This window comes from Artemia sp. Qi Xiang Cuo, chromosome 12 (assembly GCF_049724085.1).
Source record: "Artemia sp. Qi Xiang Cuo chromosome 12, ASM4972408v1, whole genome shotgun sequence".
NCBI classification, from domain to species: domain Eukaryota; kingdom Metazoa; phylum Arthropoda; class Branchiopoda; order Anostraca; family Artemiidae; genus Artemia; species Artemia sp. Qi Xiang Cuo.
Window position 1 is genome coordinate 57,770,477 of NC_142805.1, and position 23,082 is coordinate 57,793,558.

At 34.6% G+C, this 23,082-nt stretch overlaps 1 protein-coding gene across 1 annotated transcript in view; it reads left to right on the forward strand.

Moving 5' to 3' along the window:
• Positions 1-23,082, forward strand: part of Mcr (macroglobulin complement-related) — a 205,527-nt gene that overhangs the window by 143,479 nt on the left and 38,966 nt on the right. The window contains exons 8-14 of the mRNA XM_089097665.1: positions 1,144-1,324; positions 3,104-3,355; positions 5,311-5,460; positions 10,960-11,099; positions 14,077-14,240; positions 17,795-18,018; positions 20,357-20,599. Coding sequence (XP_088953791.1) covers positions 1,144-1,324; positions 3,104-3,355; positions 5,311-5,460; positions 10,960-11,099; positions 14,077-14,240; positions 17,795-18,018; positions 20,357-20,599 — 1,354 coding nt within the window. The remainder of the gene's footprint in view (positions 1-1,143; positions 1,325-3,103; positions 3,356-5,310; positions 5,461-10,959; positions 11,100-14,076; positions 14,241-17,794; positions 18,019-20,356; positions 20,600-23,082) is intronic.

Below are 23,082 nucleotides of genomic sequence, written 5' to 3' on the forward strand. Positions count from 1 at the left end.
AAACTTTTACCAAGAGAATGATCTAAATTTGCTTTTCAAAAATACTTTTGCTCACGATTTTTAACCAATTTCTGGTGCAATTTTCTGTGTAAAAAAAAAGTCCAAGGCAAATTTTAAAATTTAGGTTCAATGGGTGGATAAACTTGGATTTCAGCTATCGAATGATTGCAACATTGTTGTCTTATGTGTGAATATTAAAACTATAGGACGGAAGAAAAACTATATACCAAACATTTGCACAGGGAACATAATACTAACGACATTAAAATAAGAGAATTTTTACAACCCCCCTTCCCGGACCCACTTTAGGTCTATTCAGACATTAAAACCTATATTTTCAAGTAGGGTCGTATCGAGGACTTATTTTTCGGGGGTTGTTTTTACACATTTTTTTTTGAGTGGGGGGGGGGGGCTTATAAAAAAACTCAAAAACGTGTACAAATTTGTTTATATCCATTTTGTTACGTTTTTACGAGTCAGACAAAAATTTCCGGGTGTGGTGGGTGGGTTCAAGGCCCTCGCCCCTAACCCCCTGGATATGGCCTTGTTTTCAAGTACTTTTCTTTTTAATGTTTCAGAAATCCGAGGTTTTCTGGGCAGTGCTACATTTTCGTTAGCATTGTGACGATGAATGGTTAGAGTAGATATTAGTCAATTAGTTAAATTGGACGACGCCTTTTGTCCGTAAAAGTAATTTTAACTACATTTTGTTTCCCAAAGACAGGTACACTTTCAAAGGAAAGGTACAGATTCTTAAGCCGTTTGGTTCCACATATTTTAAGTTATTTTGTGCTGATTTCACACCCACGTTTCCTTTTTTTTAATTTGGCACGGGGTACTACCAGTAACTGCATAATGGCCTTCTGTTGTTTCTTTATGCTAATATCTTTTTTCTTTCAATTACTGATATAATTAATGATGTATTACCCTATATTCATTTATTCATTCAAAATTAGTTATGAAAGGCTAGATCAGGCGCATACGCATTTTTTTTTCGAGGGGGGGGGGGTAATAAAACATTTTTGTTTGATAATTTCAATAAAAAGTGCCCAGAAAATTTAGGATTTCGGGGGTCCTGTGATCTCCCCCCTTCCCTGTGTAAGTCCCTGAGACTGATACTGAACTTGCTTTTATTCTCTTCAGGTCTGAGTTGGGAAGGGACAAACAGGCCAAAAAGCTTGTTGATGAAGTAGCAGCTCTCAAAGCTTCAATCGTCTATACAGACGAGAATTCCCTTCAGACGTCTACTACAATTCAGTTAATCACCCAATTCAGCCCTGGTGACAAACATCTGAAAGTATTGACATCAACAACTCACCCAACTGTAAGTAATATTTTGATTGTATTTATTCTTAAATCTTTAGCACATATATAAAATAGGGTTTTATATTTTGATTTTATAAATGCTTATATTTTCTAATGTGAGTTTGGAGATAAAAACTTATGTCTCATCAAAGGTTGAGTCATATTTAAAAAAAAAACAGTTGTTTAAAGCCTTCAATTGTGAGCTTCAGAGTCAGATCTGAAAGTGCTGTTTGGAGGAGTCAAAGTCAGTATAATAGAGGAACTGCATTGCAAGAACTTGAAATTACTGCTGGACCAGGTGTCTTGGCCTCACCTGACATCTGAAATTCAGATGTTTCGTGGGGAATTCGTTTAACCGTAAGCTCCCCAGACTCCCGGTGGCCAAGCTTGTAGAGTCATACCACTGAGCCCCACTCTAAGCCAAGGGATTGATAACACCAGGATTTGAACCCCTGCCCCGAAGGACATAGGATTGCAAGTTCAGCGTGTCATCCACTTGGGTAGGGTGGCTATCACTAGTAACTGTGTTGAAATGAAATCTTCTTATCTTTTTATATTTAAAAAATATGGATTGCGCCCCAACTGGCAAATGAGACTAATTCTTTAGCATCTAAGCCAATAATAGCTAGACCACAAAACAACCAACCAGATTAACAGATCCGTCATTTTTGTTAGTTCCTTTAACCTTGGGTGCTGACAACACCAGGTATTGACATGAATTTTTAATTAATATAAATTGAACCACTTTCCTCTCTTATATATGTTTACCCTGTAGTTGGTATTATCATTTACTGGTTTTAAAACCCTGATTTATGCATAGTCTATTTTTATGTAGTGCTACTGTTTTGGTCAATTTATCAAGAATCGACCAATTACAACATATTTGTATATTTTCTGAAAAGAAATATAAATTCAGCTGATAAAATTTGTTGAAAAAAGAATACACTTTTGATGCGATGGAAGCTGCTTTTATTAAAGAAATATGTTTTTCCCTCTAATTTCTCTGAATGTACAACTAAGAAAGTTTTGCTGAAAGATTTGTCTCATAACAAAAGAATTAGGGCCAAGATTTAGTTTAGAATTACAGATAAACTTTCAGCCATATTCATTAAAAAAAGAAACCCCACAAATTGTTTTTGGCAGAAAGTTTTTGGTAGATCTTACTTCTGACCTCAGTTCCTCCTGCACCTCCGGAGGTACACAGGGCGTCAGCGAAGAGCCTCCAATCGTCTCACAAGTGTGCAGCAGCGTGAATATCTTCCTACTTTGGAATTACGCTTGTGTTGGTGGCACATCTGTCTTGTTTATATGTTCTTTGAAGGGTTTTTTGGCCTTCCCTGTCGCCTTGTATCTGCTGGTGGCCACTGGAGAACCACGTTGAGCAATCTGGATGTTGACATGTGAATCACGTGGCCTAAGATACCTACTACTTTCTCGTGACCCTGTCTGCTGGTGGCCACTGGAGAAGCACGTTGAGCAATCTGGATGTTGACATGTGAATCATGTGGCCTAGGATTACCTACTACTTTCTGGAATGAGCGAAGATACTGTAGTTCTGTTTACTGTTATTAATATTTACTGTTTACTGTTATTATTGTTTACTGTTTACTGTTATGTTATTATTATCTCACTTTGCTGTCACTGATTTTTTTTTCTTGTTGGAGAACTTATTAATGATATGAATTAAATTGATTAATTGAGTAAATAAATTTGACTTTATGAATGAATTTATCAATGATAAGGTAATTCTGTTGAATGGTGCTATTATTTCTCTTGGTGATTTTTTTTTGTTTTTCAGGTAGGAGAGTTTATTATATTCCACGTTCGAGCAAATTACCACGTCGAATCCTTCAGCTACGTTATTTTGTCGCATTCCACCATTCTCTTGACTGGTAGTGAAGAAATGACTCACCCTGTCACGACCTTTGCCGTATCTCTCAGTGCGGAAATGGCACCAATCGCTACTGCGGTCGTTTATCATGTTGACAAAACTGGCCAAGTTATCGCAGATGCTTTGAATTTCCCAGTAAATGGTTTTGCTCGAAATAATGTAAGTATTATAGATCATTGGTAATGCACAATGTTGAAGCATAGCCAAAAGGTAAAGGATGCAGATGTCCAACTAAGTAGTTTCTTTTTTAATTTGGTGCTTTTATTCATCTGTCTTCGTTTTCTTCCAAAAAACGTTTTCGTGAATGCTGCCGGTTAAAAGCAAATTAATTCAAAAACTTACAAAATAAATTCAAAAGAATCAAAAGTAACGTATGAAACAATCACAAATTTTCTTGGTGATTACATACCAGTTTTAATCCAATGATTGTTTAATAAACAACTGTTAATTACTTAATTACTTACTTAAGTCCCGACCATCCTCGTTCGACGTTTTGGGACCACTCCGCCTTCTAGCTCATGCGCAAGGACTCGATACATTATTTTATTAGGTGCTAACTGGTAGTTATCACTTATCAAGTACCTGATAACTGGGCTAACGTGACATCTCGAAATCGAAGGTATCTATCCATCGTTTTCGTGGTCGGCCTCGTGGACTATAACCATGCAGAGATCCCTCAAGATGACTCGGCTACATTCGCATAAGGTGGCCGAGCCAGCTCAGTTACTGTTTCTTGATGTTGCTGAGAATGCTTCAGTCGGTTGGAGCCTTTGGCATACTTCCATATTCGTGATGCGGTCGGTGTATTCGATTCGAGTGACACGATGGAGACATCTTATTTCGAAAACTATAAGTTTTCTTTCGTCTTTGGTTTGCAGTCTCCATGTTTCACATCCCTACATTACTATGGGAATTATTAAAATGTTAAATAGGCACATTTTACATGATTAATAACATTGTTAATAAACAAACAATTGATCATTTGAATGAATCGACAGTTTAATAAATACGGGGACGTTGTTTTCCAACACACGGTACCATTATCACGAATAGCCTCAATGCACGCCTATTACCCGATCTTTTATTAACCCATGTAAAAAAAAGCGATTTTCCTTGTTGTTCAAACCAGGGGACTGTAAGTTTCCTGTATAGAGTTTTCGGCCATGGCAATTCCAACGGTACACTTTTTGCGTCAATCCAACGCCATTTTTTAGGGTTTTCATGCTATTTTGCGGAATCCCCTTAAATTTGTTTTCAAAACAATGTTGACTATTAACACTAATTTAAATAATACTAACATAAAAAAAAATTCCGCCATTTCACCTTAGAACTCAAAATGCCTGGTAAATCTGTCGAGGCCTTATAGGTTTAATTTTGAAACTTCTACTCTCTAATTGATTCAAAAAAGGTTTGTTAACATGTAAAAAAAAGGTTTTGTCATCATCTCGATGCTAAATAGCCTTAGAACTCTAAATGCCTGGTAAATGTGTTGATTCTTTATACGCTTAATTTTGAAAGCTTCCTATCTATAATTCATTGAAAAAAAAAATTTTTTAACATGTAACAAATTTCACCTTGAAGCTAAATAGCCTTGGAGCTCTAAATACCTGGCAAATGTGTTATAGGCTTAATTTTGAAAGCTTCCTACCTGTAATTCATTGAAAAAAAGTTTCTTAACATGTAACAATTGTCCAGTATTTCACCTAGAAGCTAAACATCCTTGGAGCGCTAAATGCCTGGCAAATATGTTGATTCTTTATAGGCTTAATTTTGAAAGCTTCCTACCTATAATTCATTGAAAAAAAAGTTTTTTTTTAACATGTAACAGTTGTCCAGTATTTCACCTTGAAGTTAAATAGCCTTGGAGCTCTAAATGCCTGGCAAATATGTTGATTCTTTATAGGCTTAATTTTGAAAGCTTCCTACCTATAATTCATTGAAATAAAAGTTTTTTAACATGCAGCAATTGTCCAGCATTTCACCTTGAAGCTGAATAGCCATAAAGGTCTAAATGCCTGGCAAATGTGTCAATTCGTTATTGGCTTTATTTTAGAAATTTCTAATCTGTAATTTATTAAAAAAAATGTGTTTAAATGTAACAAATTGTCTTTCAGTTTACCTTGAAGTTGAATCCTCGGAAAGATAAGACTGGGGACACTGTGGAAGTTGTTATTTTAGGAGAGCCGGGCTCTTATGTTGGACTCTCATCTGTGGATAAAGCTTTTTATGGAATGCAAGCTGGAAACGAACTCTCCTACTCAGACGTATGTGCTTTTTTCTTCTTGGTTTTGTCTCTTTGTGTATTAGGAGATAATTCAAGATTTGATAGGAAAAAAGAATATATAAATAGAAGAAAATTAAAATGAAATTTAAAATAAAAAAATCTGGTAATTTAATAGTAGAAGAAGCATTTTAAAATGAATTGATTCTTTTAGTGATACTTCACCAAACCTATGCTTAACGGAGGATGTACCCTTGCAAAGTTGCCAAGTATTAATGAGATACAGCCAGAAATGACACAATATCCATAGAAGAGCCGAGAGGTGGGCGTGGTTAATAAGTGTTTATTTTTTAGTTTTTTTCTCTACTTTTTGTCTCTGATTAGTGCTATGTACGGGAATAACACTATTACGGTTAAGGTAGGAAATGAGGTTAGTGGCTGGTTCCGTATTAAATCAGGAGTTAAGCAGGGTTGTGTTCTTTTCCCCTTTATATGGATCGTTTTGGTGGATTTTGTCTCAAGGAGCACAGGAAAGGCAATGGGAGACTACGGAATCAAATGGGGAGGAAAAACTCTCCTGCACTTAGATTATGCTGATGATTTAAGCATCCTAGATGAAAGTGTGAGCAAAAGGAATGAATTTTTAGAGTTTTTACGAATTCAGGGAGCTAGAATAGGTTTAAAAATTAATGTTAAGAAGACTAAGTCGCTAAGACTAGGAATAAGTGAAGATGAAAAGGTGACGTGGGTAACGAAAAGATTCATCAGGTGGGCAGCTTCACTTACCTTTGTAGTATTATTAGTAAAGATGGTAGGAGCAGTGATGATGTTAAAAATAGAATGGCGAAGACTCAGGGTGTTTTTTCACAGTCAATAAATAGTTTGGAAGAATAGGAAGATAAGTCTGCAAAGCAAGATTAGAATTTTGGAAGCTACAGTAATTAAATTGGTCAGATATGGTTCTGAAGGTTGGGCGTTTCGAAAAGCAGATGAAGATTTGCAAGATGTTTTCCAGAGACACTGCGTTAAAATTGTTCTTGTCATCCGGCTTACTGATTGTATTTCAAATTCTAGGCCTTGCGATAAGCGTGGTTCAATCCCGCATTCTAGGGCCATAATGAGAGAAAGTTTGAGATGTCTAGGGCACATTTTGCGGCTGAAGGATGACAGATTGCTGAAGATTGTCCTTTTCGGCCAACCATCTAGGGCTAAACGGAAAGTAGGTCGTCCGTGGTTGGGGTAGTAGGATGCCATAAAGAAAGATTTAAAGAAAATGGGAACTTCCTGGGAGGGTGTAAAAAGGGAGGCTTTGAATATATTGGGATGGAGGAGGAGCGTGCGTAACTGTGTTGGCTTCAGCCGGCTTGGTGCTACAGTGAGTTGTTAGTAGTAGTATTTTTGTCTCTTTAAATATTAGAAGAAGATATTGCAATGTTCATATAACACACAAAATAAATTTAATGCGGAACTTGTCTTTCACAACAACAAATTTAATTTAAAAGATCAATTGCAAATTGTTAAAGTAGTTAATTCAGCGAAACATAAAAAATCAGGGAATCAGCATACAAAACTCGAAACTGTAGCCAAATATTAAAAATTTTATATATTATATAAAATTAAATATTAAATATATATAATTTTAATTTTAAATATTAAAAATATAGCCAAATATTAAATATTACCTGATTTGGTGCAAACATCAAAATACTGAAGCTAAAAAAAAATTAGGGGTGCGTTCCAGAATACAATTATGGTTAATTGTAAATAATTATTTATTATTATTTGTGTTCTAAAATACCGGATGTTAAAAACGTTTGGTCTATTCTTTGTATTATAATTGCAGAGGTCACTTAAAAGTTAGCTGCTTTTCTTAATCTTGTCGAAAAATACGTGTGTTATGCCATCTTGTATATGAAGATGTAGTTTTTTTTGTGAAAAATTCCATTTTATTACAATATTATCTTTTGTTAATACAAAGGCACTATATTATGCAGTTTCCTTTCAAATGAGTCCTTCAAAAGCTCTATACTAGGTTTTAGTGCCCCACTAGCAGCGAAGAAGAGGAAAAAAAACAAGAAAAAAAGAGAACAGATCAGTGCTACCCATGCAAAAAATGATTTCCTTGTTGTTCAAGCTGGGTAGCTGCGAGCTTCCCTTATGGAGTTTTTGGCAATGGTGATTCCAATAGTGAATCACCATTATTTTCAACCAACAATAATTTTCAAATAAACAATACTTTTCATTTTGATCCGTTGCCATTTCCGAGATGTTTTCATTTTTCATTTTTGATTTTGAGCTCTATACGAGGTTTTAGTGCCCCACTAGCAGCGAAGAAGAGGAAAAAAAAACAAGAAAAAAAGAGGACAGATCAGTGCTACCCATGCAAAAAATGATTTTCCTTGTTTTTCAAGCTGGGTGGCTGCGAGCTTCCCTTATGGAGTTTTTGGCAATGGTGATTGCAATAGTGAATCACCATTATTTTCAACCAACAATAATTTTCAAACAAACAATATTTTTCATTTTGATCCGTTGCCATTTCCGAGATGTTTCAGGTTATTTTTCGAAATTCCCACAGATTTGTTTTCAAACGCTGGACAATTTTTTAAAACGTGTTTTTAAATTTTTATTATTATAGGCCATGGTTCGTTCTTAACTATGTTGCAGCTATCGCTGCAACCACGATTATGAGCACCGTAAGGGGTTAAGAGGGATTGAAATTATAGGGGTAAGCCATTTTGGAAAGCAGATAATAATCAACAATTAATTTAAATTAATCAATCATTATAATAATAACAAAAATTGAATTAATAACAATAAAATAAATGATTATACATAATTGCCTTTCGAAAGCCACCTTAGGACTTAAGACTATTCAACTCTTTTTTTTTATCTTTTATAAACTTAATTGATTTGAGAAATGCTTCAATTTATATATTATTAGTTATATTCATATATGTGAATTACTGTAAAGAATTGCATGCAATCTCTTTAATGAGACATATTGACTTTTTAATGGAAATTTAATGGGGGGATTTACCTATCACGTATCGTCTGAGGTGAAGCACGGTAAAAAAAAAAAAAAAAAAAAAAAAAAAAAAAAAAAAAAAAAAAAAACTGATCAAATACGTCAATGTAAAATAGTTACTGCAGAAATGTCTTCTTTTCTACTAAGGTTAAAGCATTTTTTCCAGTTTTACCAGCTGCTTTTCTAACTTATGTCTCTAAGATGTTTTCCTTTATTTTGTACACAAAGGAGATACACTCCCTACACACCACTCTTTGCACCTCCTAGACACCATTCATTTGTGTAGATCAGAATAGATGGACATGATATATCCATATCATATGATATAGATATGAATAGATAGAGATAGATAGATCGATATGATCAGAATAGTAATTATAGTTACGAAACGACTTGATTCACTACTGGATTGTTCTGATGATAGTACCTAAACCAAAAAACGTAGTCTAATGTCTTTTTGCTCATGATTTACACCCATTGCACCAAACATAACATTAATCGAATCTTGGGTCAAATCGCCTTCTTTTCCAGTTTGGTTGCAATTTAGTTTCGTAGTTTTGGTTTTCTAGCGCTTTAGTTTGTTTGTTATCCCCTATGTCTTTTTTTCTTGGTTCTTCCTTTCCCTGTTCACTTTCAATCAGAGCCTTCTTTTTTACTTAGTCTTCTCTTTGCTGGCCCTCCCCCTCCTCCTCCATCAAAGCTTCTAGTCCATCGACCTTAACCCTGAATCGTGTTCCTGAAAAAAGAATTGTAGGAGGAGGGGGGCTGGGCTACAGTCGACCAAACTTCTGATATTTTTTTGTATTTCTGTTTTTATCAATATATACGGCAAATTTTACCCTGGTTTTGGTTTTTGAATACTCCCTACCTCTCCAATATGTAAAAAAGGAGCCATCGAAATCCTAGCCAGCAAATCCTTCGAATAGAAAAACCGATAGTTTGCCAACCAAATCTTTGCTACATAACCAACCATCCCAAAATCGTGGATCCGCCACTGTACAACCGACAAATTATTTTTTGTGTAAATTTGGCTTTTTTTTTGCAAAACTAAGTTTCAAGTAGTAATTTCTAATCAATTCATCAAACATTCAATTAATCAAACCTTTATTGTTTGTGTTTATTCCTTTTCTTTGTATGTTTTGTTTAATTTAGTTTTTTTTTTCATTGATAAAGGCTTCCGGACGTGAAGCTGAACTATATGGACTTTTATTAATATTAGTGAAGAAAAAGCTTGTGTTATGTGAAACAAGGTTGCAATTTGCACTTGTCTTGTTTGAAGTATCATGCCCATTTCTATATGCTTTCATTTCGTTTTATTTGTAAATGGGAAGGCGGTGTGATCTAAGAAATTATTTACATATAGCATTAAAGAAAAGAAGGCGTCCTAAGTAAGACATTATCTACAACAGAGAATCATCAAATCAATAGACTAAATTTGTGCTATTGTATTACTGAAAAATTGATCTTAAGCCTAAAAAGATGTCACGCAAGGAATAGATTCCACTGTATTTATCATAGCAACCATTCTAACAAAATTAGTAAGGAGTGTTAACATTGTGATCGTTACTATCGACAAAACGGTTTTAGATCGAATTTAAAAATATTCAAGTATATTTGTCTTTTATTTGTATCTTTTTCATCTCATAGCGAATTCAGGGCAGTATGTGGCTACGGCTTCACCTTTAGTTGAAGATAAATTGAGACTTGGAGACATAAAGATAATATTTTCCTTATCACTCTTTTAATGTAAAATAATCCAACTTTATGTAGGATTATTATTATTTTTATTCTTGGTTAGCCTGTTATTCATCATATGCATCATATATGAAGACAAATGAAAATTTGGAAGCATGGAGATAATATTTTCCTTATCTAGATATTATTTTACCTTACCTTAGATATTATTTTCCTTACCTTACCTTATTTTCCTTACCTTAGATATTATTATATAAAACTTGATGTTCGAAAAAAAATTCCATCTGGAAGTATTTCAAACATTTTTTCTTAGAAAAAAAATATGCAGGCTGATCCTGAACAAGAAGTGTTCCCAAGTGGTCCCATTGTCTTTTTTATTCCTATATAGTCTTTTTTAAATCATATGCGCATTTTTATACGCTTATTTTATATAGAAAATATATTTTTTATAGAAAAGAAAATAAATGACCAGCAGAAACGAAGGAAAGAGAATTTTGTTTTAAGTTTCAGATCCATTCTTGCAATTAGTCACGTTTTCCGTATAGTGTGTTTGGGTCTGTTTTTTTTAGGGATATTCCTTTTTACAGTTCTGTATAATACAACTGATTGTGGAATAAAACGTTGTGATCGATTATAATCACTTTTTGTCATTGACAAAGATTTTATATATTATTGAGACGTTGATAAATTGAATTTTAAGCAAGCGATTGCTAAATTACTGATGAACTTCATTTTGTTACAAATCTTCTTCTTTTTTGTTACGAATCTTTTTATTTTTTGTGATAAGAAAATTTGCTTACTTTGAAATTTTTAATGTTGCAGGTAGTTCGAAAGATGGCCACTTTTGATAAAGATTTTAATGGAACTCACTCCTTTTCATGGATCTCCAGAGAAGGATACGCTGATGATTTATTATTCTTTCCATCATCGACTTATGGAATCGATGCCAATAGGACTTTTGAGTAAGTACCTAGACCCCCCCCCCTCCCATTTTTAAAAAATTAAACTACTTAGCATAGATATCAGCACCTCGATAAAAAGATAATGTTTTTTAAAGCCTTTGGCTTCAGTTGTTTGTTAACGTCTAAGTGCAGGTTGAAATCTTTTACTTCTAGTGTGACGTAGCAAGTTTGACAAATCGTTACATTCCTGTGACATTTAACCAATTTGATTTAACGATTGTGACATTAGCAGCTTGTGACAAATATGACATTCCTGTCTTGAAACAACTAGAGTTAGAGTTAAGAAGAAAAATATGTCTGCTGTTAAGTACCTGTAACGTGTGTGTTGATAAACTTGTTCTAGTCCATGCTGTTTCACCACGCCATCGAGCCTTGCTGGGCATAGTAAAGTAGTTGTTTTGTTTTGCATTTTCCCCCATTTAAATGAATACAGGTAATAAATAAATATACTACTTTCCTACCACTACGTTCCAGCAGTCTATAAGTGTTACTATATTCTTTTCCCACGCCGGTGGGATACCGTTTATACCTTTTTCTACCAGTCTAGGAGCTAAAGACGAAATTTTAAATTAACACAAATGTCATGATAAAGGCTTAATATGAAAATAGTTCATGTGAAGATAAAAACTTAACGTCATGATGATAAGCGCGGGAAGATAGAAAGATATTCCGTCTTGAATAAACTAGCTTTGTTATATAAATATAACATAAGAGCGTTATTTTATAAAGCTCTATTTGGTCTGAATATGTAGTGAACAAAGGGATAATTGATCAACAAGGTATAGAGAAAGGTGATAAGCTAGAAATATTAAAGAGAGAGAGAAAAACTAAAGAAATTTTTGGCGGTTCTTTATCTTTATTTGAGGTTTTCCTTTCTTTTTTAATGCGATATCCAAATACACACCGTATTTTTGGTAGATATCCCATTTTAGTCCCAGGAACTAAGATTTGGTTTCCATGTCCCTACAGGGGATGACTACCCTTGGTTATACCACTTTATATTGAAGCCTAATGTTAGGTCCCTGTTACCTATTGAGCGAGCACTATCTCACCAGCAATGTCTTACTGGTGTGTTTTATCATTAATTATGTTTACTTCTTTGGGTTTTTTTAGTTGTTGCCTGGTAGTTGGCATATGTTGCTGAGAATATCTGCTTTAGGGTAGTTTAAAACTAGATGGCAATATTGTTTACAAAGGAAACTGTGCATTTCCGAAATTATCCGTGCCTGCAATTCACAATCGTGTGTTTCTTTCTTAGAATTTAAGTAGGTTGTATTTCAAGCTCTTTGAATGCTCTTTAGGCGCTCCTTATCCAAGGTCGCAAAAATACACATTCTGTACCCAGGGTTGCCACCCAGTGGTAACCCAAATCGCTAGATCTTCGTTGTTTTTTGGTTGATTTACGGATTTTCTTCAGTAATCTAGTGATTTATGTGCTGATTTAGTGATTTTTCTGTTTAGGCGATATAAAAAGTCACATGAAACAGTGATAAATTATTAGGGTTTGCAAACCTGGCTGTATTTCTTTCGTTCGGGGATTATTTGAAGAATGGTCATGGGTGGTTAAATTTTAACCCAAATAGATTGGAAATTTGGGATATTGTCGATAAAAAAGACTAGCGCTATGTAGCGTTTGGCATTTCTTTGCATTTTTTTCCCGTGTAATAATTAAAAAAAATTAGCTCAATTGGTGTAATTTATACAATTAATGTAGTAATAGGTGTCTGATCTATGTTTCTGGCACAAAAACAAGTATGAAGCTTGAAAGAATGCCAAGAGACCCCAAACGCAAGATGGCATTGGTGATTCTTTTTTTGTTGATTCTAGCACTAGTTTTCAATCTTGTAAGTTACCCACAGTCATTGTTTTAACCATTGACATAATCAAGGTTGCAATCTGAATATCCTAAATAAAATACATTTCATTTAGCCTATAAATTTTATAAAAAATGATGGTTAGTTTCCACCAAATGTACTATTTAAGAATTTCTGACCTGCTGATAACACATCTCAGGCTAATGGTGTAATTTGAAGGTATTTGGAATAATATTGCAAAACGTGTTAAGGACCCATTTTACCAATGGGGTTAAAGTTACACATAACCAAATATGAGATATGCAATGATGTTCAATAATAAGGGAAACGCTGGGGTATTAGTTCGCATTTCCCCTGAATACAGATATGCCTTGCTTTTATCATTACTGAAATGGCATCAGTTTAAAATAGTATCTAGTTAAAGCACAGAGTATATATATTTACGGTCATTAGAAACTAAGTCAAAATCATGTTTCAGGTGCTGGAAACTGGTAGATTAACAGTAGTTTTAGTAGTTGATACAATACACAAATACTAATGTTAAATGTATATCTTAACACACACACACATATATATATATATACATATATATATATATATATATATATATATATATATATATATATATATATATATATATATATATATATATGTGTGTATATATATATATATATATATATATATATATATATATATATATATATATATATATATATATATATATATATATATATATATATATATATATATATATATATATATATATATATATATAATATAAAAAATATAAATAGAATTAAAACATTTAAAAAAAAGTGGAAAAAATCTAGAATAAGGACGCATAAGTTACAAAAGAAGCCTTTTGGCAACCAAATCCTTTTTTCAGTGTTTTAATGCTACAATACTTTTTTTTCTTATATTATAATTATATTTTTTAATTAAATATAACATTCTATTTGATATAAATATAATTGTTATGATATACACTTGAAGTTAACATTTTTGTATATTATTATAATGTTCAATAGTCAAAATTATGTTTTTTTATCCATTTATTTTGAACAAGAAACATTAAGCTTCTTCTAAATTTTTATTTTAGTCTATTTTTTGTATTTATTTTTTAGATTTATTAGAATATATTAAATTTTATTAAATTTAAATAGGTTTGCAAATTTGGTCGTTTTCACCGATGCCAATGTGGTAAGACGTTTTGAGGCTTGCAATGAAACGTTTGGTCAAGGGACGTGTCTCAGTGGTGCTTGTTATCCCTTATGGAAACGCTGTGATGGAGCATTCGATTGTCAAGATCACTCCGATGAGAAGAACTGTAAGTAAAAGATGTATTGTGCAAATTATCCAAGCCTAATCAAATGCGCAAATTGCTCTGTTTACAAAGATATCCAAGGCACATGAAATTTAGTTTGACCTTATCTTTGTAGCTCTCAAAATGCAAAATGACAACTTTAAATTTAATAAGTTTGTTAAGTTAAAAAGTAGAAATTTGAAAACTTCAACATTGAAATAATTGGTATTTTCGAAGACCACGCTCCTTTTCCATGGCGTATAAATAATAGTTCAATAGTGAAAATCCTTTTATTCGACAGTGAAACACAAAAGAAATCTCTGGATATTTCGGTCACAACCCAAACCATTTTGTTATGGTTGAAAATGTTTCTCTGATTTCTAGGGACCGGGGTCTAAAAAAAATTGTTTAGGGAATCCCTTGAGATTAAAAAAATCTTATTCAAGAACCTGCCTTTGAACAGAGATCCTTGTTCTATATATGGCTTAATATGGCTTTAATTAAATTTATGATAATTTACTTCAGTGAAATAAAATAAATTGCATTTTTTTCAATGCTAATGACCTTTGTTTACCTGATAATGAACTTTCACATAAAAATCAAATCAATCGCCCAGAAGATTGGAAGTCAAAGAGTTAGGTATCTGTAAATGCTTTGAAGAAAATAAGAGCGGTAAATGGAATGTAACTAATTTCAATGGTGCTGTTTGAGCCGTCGGGGGGGGGGGGGTGGGGGGGGAGAGGATAGTGTTAATGGTTTTAAGGGAGGGATAAAGCTTTTTTTTTAATTTCATAAGAATTGTGTGCCTTTTAACTAAAGAAAGCAGATTTAACTAAAAAAAAAAAAGGCCAAAAAGCCAAACTGGTCTTTGACACTTAGCTACGAAGTCAAATTGTCTGTCGGAATCAAGTTTGCTTGTGACGAACTGTGGTTGAGATCTAATAACCCTTTTATTGGTCTCCCGAGCCTCCAAAACGATTATCTGATTTCTTAGCTAAATCCTGTTACCGAATTTGGCTAATATCGAACAGACTCTACTGGTAGCTGTTTTAATGATATGAATTTAGAGACTTGTTTCTCTGTTGGGGTAGGATCGTATATGGACCCCTATAATGTTACAAAAATAGATATTAGTTTTCAATTTACACCAATGTTGTGTACGTATGATAACTTATAGATTTCGTAGTTGCAATAATTTATCAACTTATCCCCCTTCCCCATTTTTATAGCCTAGAAAAGTACTGTCAGCTCTAACCCTCCCTACGATATCCTCCACATCAAGTTTTATTCATGTCTGGCAACCCTTTCTGATGCTGCCACGATGACAAGAAAACAGGGAATCTCTCCCCATGAAGACTGGATTAGGTATGGAACTCGGAAAGACGACGGTAGGACTAGCCTTGTCCTACTGTCCAGAAAGTTCGGTAGAAGTCTCACAACCCTTTTCGGTATATTTTCTGATGGCTGGAATTTAGGCAGTCGTTCCCAACTGCAGATGTTTGTATCCAAACATCAAAAAGGACACTAAAGGTTTGGTTCCCTGCCAATTTCGGTTGAGATTCAACGCCTCTTTTAGTAGACCTGCTAAGGACAAGAATTGAGAGCCCCATCCCCTGCTCCCTACTATGGTCAGAACCAGCCAAGGATACCAAAGTCACAGGAATGATACTATCTCTTTTGAGCAACATAGTTTGGTTGAAATTTGATAACCGCTTCTGAAAGATGCTGTGTTCTGAAAGAAGCTGCAAATAATAGATTATAATATCAAGAAAAGATTATAAAATCAAGTTGATACAATTTTAAGAGTGCCTTCAACACATAATATTCTTAAGAATATTGCCGGGGAATTGTAATTATTCCTGTAGATGTATGTCGTTAGTATCTTTGGCATCATTTTCTATTTCTAGTCTCAGCAATTTTCTATTTCATTTCTGTTTTTATTTCCTATTTCTTCCTACGATGTAGGAAGTCTCCAATCATTTCTTTATCTTATCCCTAAGTTTTTGTGTTACTTTTCAGTCTCTCACTTAATCATGCTGTTGCTGTTAGTAGTGCAACTTCTATAACTTTAAAAGCCCTTTTGCCATTGTAATACAAAATAAAAATTAGATTCGAATTATTTTAAACTGCATAAACAAAAACATTGCATAAATTACAATAAAAATTTTTTTGTCCCATCGCTAGTCTGAGAAATCTACCTAACCTTTCAGCACATACAAAACACTAACCCCTCACTATACTTACGAGCAACCTACGCGCTTCATGCACTTCCTTTCGCAGCTTACTCAATTCTTTGCATTGACACGTCATATGACCCATTCTCTTATCCATATCTCTACACATGAGGCAAAAGTAAGGACCCTCCTGCCTTGCCTCCTCCCTAAATATGTTCTTGTGGCCGCAAGTGTTAAACTATTCGCCCTCAGTTCAATGACATACTTTAATTTCTCCTTTCTTAAATTCACCTTAAATATTTCTTCATCCCTTTCACATTAAAAATAATTTCTTCATCCCTTTCACCTTCATCCCTTTCCCCTTAGAAATATTTCTTCATCCCTTTCACCTTAAAAATATTTCTTCATCCCTTTCACCTCAAAAATAATTTCTTCATCCCTTTCACCTTATAAATATTTCTTTATCCATTTCACCTTAAAAATAATTTCTTCATCCCTTTCACCTTCATCCCTTTCACCTTAAAAATATTTCTCCATCTACTTTACCACCTCTTCGAGTTGCCGGGAATCATGGACGCTTCTTTCATTCTGCCGAACCTCTACCTCTTGATCTCGTAAAATATTTCCTATCATCTATGCCAGCTTATTATCTATACCTAATCTATTGTTCCATATTTCCCCAACTTCACAATATTATAAAATCTACCACCAAACATCTTAAGAAGACGTGGCTTTCCTTTGAAGCTGTTGTGTTTGAATTTTATCGACAAAATGCATTGTCAAATTTACTAATTAGTTCTGTTTACATATTTCCCTGGTTTAACGTGGCAATAGTGGCTAAAATGTCGTACTTTCTTAAAAACTTCATGATTTTGTAACAGCTAAGAGAAAATGCATTGAAAATCTCAGTTTTTAGGTACGAATGAGCCTATGGTTGGTTCAGAGTGAAAATTGTTTTAGTTTTAATGTCCTTGGTACTTTAAAATTGTAGCCACAATGATAAGCTGTGAGAAAAGATACCAGGGATTTTCAGCCTTTTTCCTGTCGCCTTTTGGCCTATTAAATATCTAGGTCAGCGTCGCCAACACGGTAAAAATGTACCATTTTTTGCAGAATTTAGAGGTCCTGGTACAATGCGGTGCATTTGAAAGTTTTTTGGTACAATTTGTCGGTACATTTTGGTTTAATTGCTCCTTTTTGACTTGGATATTTGTTCAAGTTTTAGTTTGTCGAAAATTTTCTTCTTTAACCTGCTGTTCAAGTGGCACAAATTAATCTCTTGCAGTACAATTTTAGTCCAAGAACTTGTACAGTTTATTTCAAAGTGTTGACAGCGCTGGTTCAGATTTATTCTGTCCATACAGTCTTTGTCCATGTTATTGCTGATACTTTTTTTCATTGTAGGTGCATCAAGCGAGCGAACAGAGCTGTTGGATTTCAGAATGCGTCGTATTAACCGCCTCTTGCGAATGTATGAAAATAGGTGGATATGGAAAGACATTAATATTGGACCCCATGGTCATTATATTTTCAATGCTCCCATTCCGGAAATTCCAGCTTATTGGGTGGTTTCTGCTTTCGGTGTGAGTCCTAAGGCTGGTTTTGGTCTCGCTAGGACTCCTGCTGAGGTAACTATTGTAAAACTTGTTAGTTTTGTCTAAAATAGAATGGAATAGTTATCCTCTATAATCACTTTCGTCTAAAATGAGCGTGTTAATATTCACCTTACCCTAGATCCTCCTGTGCCGCCAGTGGCACCAAGGGTATCTGCGAAGAGCCTCCACTTATCCCGCATACGCGGTGCGGCCCAAAAATTTCCGACTGGGGTTTGGTTGTCGTGTGAATGTTCGACAAGCCCCGTTGCTAGGCGGGACACAAGGTGTTCTTTGGCCTACCTCTCATGCGAATTTCTTGCGGTCGCCATTCCAAGATCTATGCCGTTAGAGACACCCAGGACATCCACGAAGAGCCGTCAGTGAGTCGGTGCCCAAACATTATCCCATTGGTGATGGATTGTTGGTTGAATGTTTGACAGGTCCCATTGGTAAGTGTGACGCAAGGTGCTCTATGATCGACTTCTGCAGATTACTTGAGGTTACAATTCCAAGATATGTGCCGCCAGAGGCATCCATGGCATCAACGAAGAGCCGCCAGTCATCCCGCATGCTCGCCGCCCCCCTAACATATTCCCATTGGTGTCGGATCGTCGTGTGAATGATTGGTGGACCTTTCCTGCGGATTCCTTGAGGTTGTCATCCCAAGATCTGTCTCTGAATCCTATCATCCTTCGGACGGATCATGTGCTACCTTATCGGGGGATGGCTCATGGTCGGTACCAGATTGGACAATCATATCATACAAAACAAAAACAAAACTTAGCTCTGTTTTGGATGTTCCAAAGGACAGACTGATAGACCACCGCCAAACCCTCCTCCTTTGTCCAGTCGTGGGACTTCATTAAAAAAAAAAAAAAAAAAAAAAAAAAATGCAAGGGGCTACAAAAAAACAGCAGCAGCAAAAATTTGAAATTTTTTTCTAGTTACCAAGATGTTTTAGTAGACAAGAAGGATGTTACCTTCGTATTTGGGCTCTTGGTGTTTTATTCCAAAGTTAGCCTTTATTGTCTTATTTGCAAGGAAGTCAGCTTAAGTTAGACCATCTTCATAAATAGTAAAGGCAATTCAACTTTCTACATTTTATTTGGAAGTCAGTTGACCTAATTTGTTCTGAATTTGTTTGACCTACCACAGATAGTATGGAACGAAATAAAAAAAAAATGGCAGATCTCTAAGAAAGTATAGTAAAACTACTTGTTGTTATATATTCTTTTGGGGAAATTGTTGCTTCTTTAGACCTTCTAAAATAGAGATGGGCAAGCAATGGCCTGTGGGCCAAATTTGCCCCGTAGAAGGTTTCACTACTCAAAACTTTACTTCTTTCCTTAGTAACGGCTTTTGGCTTTTTTTTGGTTTGGGTAATTTTAAATATTGGCGATGTAAATGTATCAGAATGAATGACATTGTATATTTTATTTTATTTTTCTTATATTTTTCATCTTAATTTTTGGTGGATATGAAAATAAGGTAACGATAGATACCCTTCTTTTTGAACCCAGCTCCCTGTTGGATTTATTAAACTAATTGTGTTTCTTTATTTTATGGAAACAAACATCTTGAATCTTGAATCTATGCTGTCCTTGCAATGAAAATTTCCTATCTTTATTTGCCATTTCAAAAAAAAATAATTTTTTGTCATTACCTAGTTGTTTTTAAATGTTGGCCCAATAAAAATAAACTTTGAATAGGTATTCACTCCCATTATTAGTTTAATTACCAGTTATTATTGCTTCAGATTGGGATGTTTCGTTTTTTATAGATACACTTATTTTTTGTGTGTTTGATTTATCTTGCTTATTTCTCTGTCTCTTCCTCTATAACTGACCAGACTCTCTTTATTTATCACTTTCTATGCTAATTCTTTCCACAGTTATTCGTTTGTTTTGTTTTTTCTAGCGTTGTTCGTTTTTTTCTATCTATTTCTCTGTCGTTCTCTCAATCTCATTTCGTCTCTGTAACTCTTCCTCTCTCTTTCTATTTCCAATTCATTGTCCCACTCCCTCTGTCTGTAAAATGGACAATTTAATTTCCCTTTGTAGTATGCTGTATTTAAGCCCTTCTATATGACTGTTGAGATGCCGTCTGCCTGTCGACCAAGCGAAAAAAATTGGTAGCTTGTCAACAAGGCGAGCAAAGTGCTCTCTATTTATCTCTTGCTACGCTAATTATTTCTAAGTTTATTCGCAGTCATGTTTTTTTCCGGCATTGTTCGTTTTTTTCTCTGTGTCTCTCTATTTCGCTTCCTCTCTATCGTCCTTCCTCTCTCTTTCTTGCTCCAACTCTGCCCCTCTCCGTAGAATGGGCAATGAATTTGGCACCATCAATAAGGCGGTCTAATTTTCTTTTGTAGTATGCTGCATTTAAGCCCTTCTATATGAATGTTGAGATGCCGTCTGCTTGTCGACAAGGCGAACAAATTGGTGTAAGGGTTTCACTATTCAACTACCTCACTGAGCCTTTAGAAGTTATAGTTGTTTTGGTGGGTTCAAATGAACACAAGTTTATACACGTCGAAGCTTTTGGTCAGGTGAACTCGTATAACCCTCGAACCTCTTTTGGAGAACATCAGCATTTGATGTGGATTCCGGCACAGGTGATTTTATTAATTTTCTTCTTTACTCATTTTGACTAATTAATTTACTTGTTTAACTTATAAGTTGTTTAAATATTTAACGTCCTCAAGCATAAGAAAGGTTTTATTATTAATTAAATAAATCTATTTTTTTGTTAATAGCTAAAAGGAAGAAATGGCGGAAATAACGCAATATTTTTTAATACGTGATTCTGAAAAATTTGATTTTGAAAAATTTAATCACTGATAAGTGATTAACTTTGTGTGATTTATGACTTAATAAACTAGTCTCTTACAAACAGTGCTTGGAATTAAATGGCTATTTATGGATTTGGCAGCAACAGCCAACAGAAGGGGAATCTCCAAAAGTTGTGTCTGGTCCCGCTTCTCCTTTCAAGAATCAGTATAATATAATAATAATAATAACAATTTATTATAATCCAAAAAAAAACAGGCCATACAGCACATTATTCTTAAATACATTCCACATGAAAAATAACATAAATATCAAGTTTCACTCATTGATGTCAACGCTTCATTTACATATTTACAGAGCTGCCTGATTGTCCTTTTTACTGTCGTTTTCAGGATACCCGGGCACTCCAAGTTACCACCCTCAAAATACTTTCCCCTTAATAGAGAAAGTTGCTGACACTCGGCGAGAATATGGGCCACACCCTCAATACCTAGGCTACATCTGGGGCAAGAGTAATCCGCATCTGCATCTTGGGCCACCCTTTTTCTTTCAAATACTATTTTTCTATTGTTTAGTGGCAGGCAATTCGCTCGGATTCGAAACCAAGTCCTCAATGTCTCCCCCGGTAATCCTAATTTAAAATAATATTCAAATCCAAATATCTCTTTTACTTGGGAATAAAACTTCAATGTTTCAGATGTTTTAACTGCATGGGTCCACATTTGGACTTCCTGTTCTTTTATTCTTTCTATAATCATAGCCAAAAACGGCTCACCCTGATCTGAGGGTCCTAGCCCCTCATTCCAAATATAGGATAATCCTAATCCATCTAAAACATTTTTTATTTGATACGGCCACGATCTTTTACGTTTCGGCCGTAGCATCTCCACATAAGCTGCTTTTGGTAGCCTATCTTCTGGCAGACTTAGAACTTTTAGCCAGTAGCGGATCATCTGTGCTAATCTACTCATTCTCAGCGAAAATACTCCTAGGTCACCTTTTATTGCCTGATTGTGGGTCGTTAAGTGAAGACCAATTAATCTTTTAAAGTGTTGCAGCTGAATTGATTCCAATTGTGCTGCCGGGTCATGGCCCTAGAGTTCAGCTCCATAATGGATAGTAGGTAAAACTTTAGAATTAAAAACATATTTATGCATTTTTAGATCTTTTAAGATCTTTTATATAAACGAATTTTGAGTACTTGATAAAATAGTCTTTTATACTAGTCTTTCATCTACAAATTAAGCGCTATAATTTATAGGTAGGAACATATGAAAAACAAATTCTTTTTTTAGAAAAGCTTCCCTGCAGAACTTCGTAAAATATCTAGTTGGATTTATTTTTACGGACTATTAATTGAGGTATTTTTAGGGATTATTAATTGAAGTGCTATTAAAGACCTTCAATGGAGGCTTATTTGAAGATTATTAATTGAGACGTTCTGAGATTCCTTAAGTAAGACACTTTTGATTGTCGGTAGTTGAGACGTTTTGAAGATTCAAAGATTTAAGATTGTCAAAAATCGTCCTTTTCAGTCATCCGTGTTGGGCCAAACGACAAGCAGGTTGTCCCCGAATTGGCTTGGAAGGGGTCTTAGGAAAGGAATTTGATACTACTTGGGATGGGGTAAAGAGGGAAGCTCTGGATATGGATTTGGAGGGGGAGGAGCGTGTGCATCTGTGTTGGCATCAAGATGAGGAAAGACACTTGCAAAGAAGAAAAAACGAGAATATTTCTAGCCAGTGAAAATGAAAATACAATGCAAATATTTCGGTCGAAACCTTCGCTTAACCGTCCTCACTGGACAAATGGAAAAATAAAGAGAAAAATAAAAAAACAACCACCAAAAAAAAAAAAACGCAAGATACAAGCATTACATGGTTGACCCTTTCCATGCAACAGTGAAAGTGTTCCAAAAACAGTGAAAAACTGCAACTTGCAGTGAACATGCAACAGTGAAAAACTCCAAAATTGAATGACAATTTAAGATGCTAAATCTGAGTTCGCTTTATTCAATACTTTTTAAAAGCTTACCATCATCAGACATTTGTTATAATATCGGAATGCCATAATGTAAAAGAGAAAAATCTGAATTAATAAGCTCATTATAAATGGAGCTTCTAATAAGTTTCTCTAGTTGCGCAAAAAAGCGGCTTGGTACTGCAATGAGTTGTTAGTAGTAGTGGGATTTATTGAGAAGTTTTAAGGACCCCAAATTGAAGCCTCTTTAGAGATATCCAAATGAGGATTCTCTAACATTAATTAGGAATTCTCCGCGATTAATTGAAGGGGGTGCAGCTGCATCCGG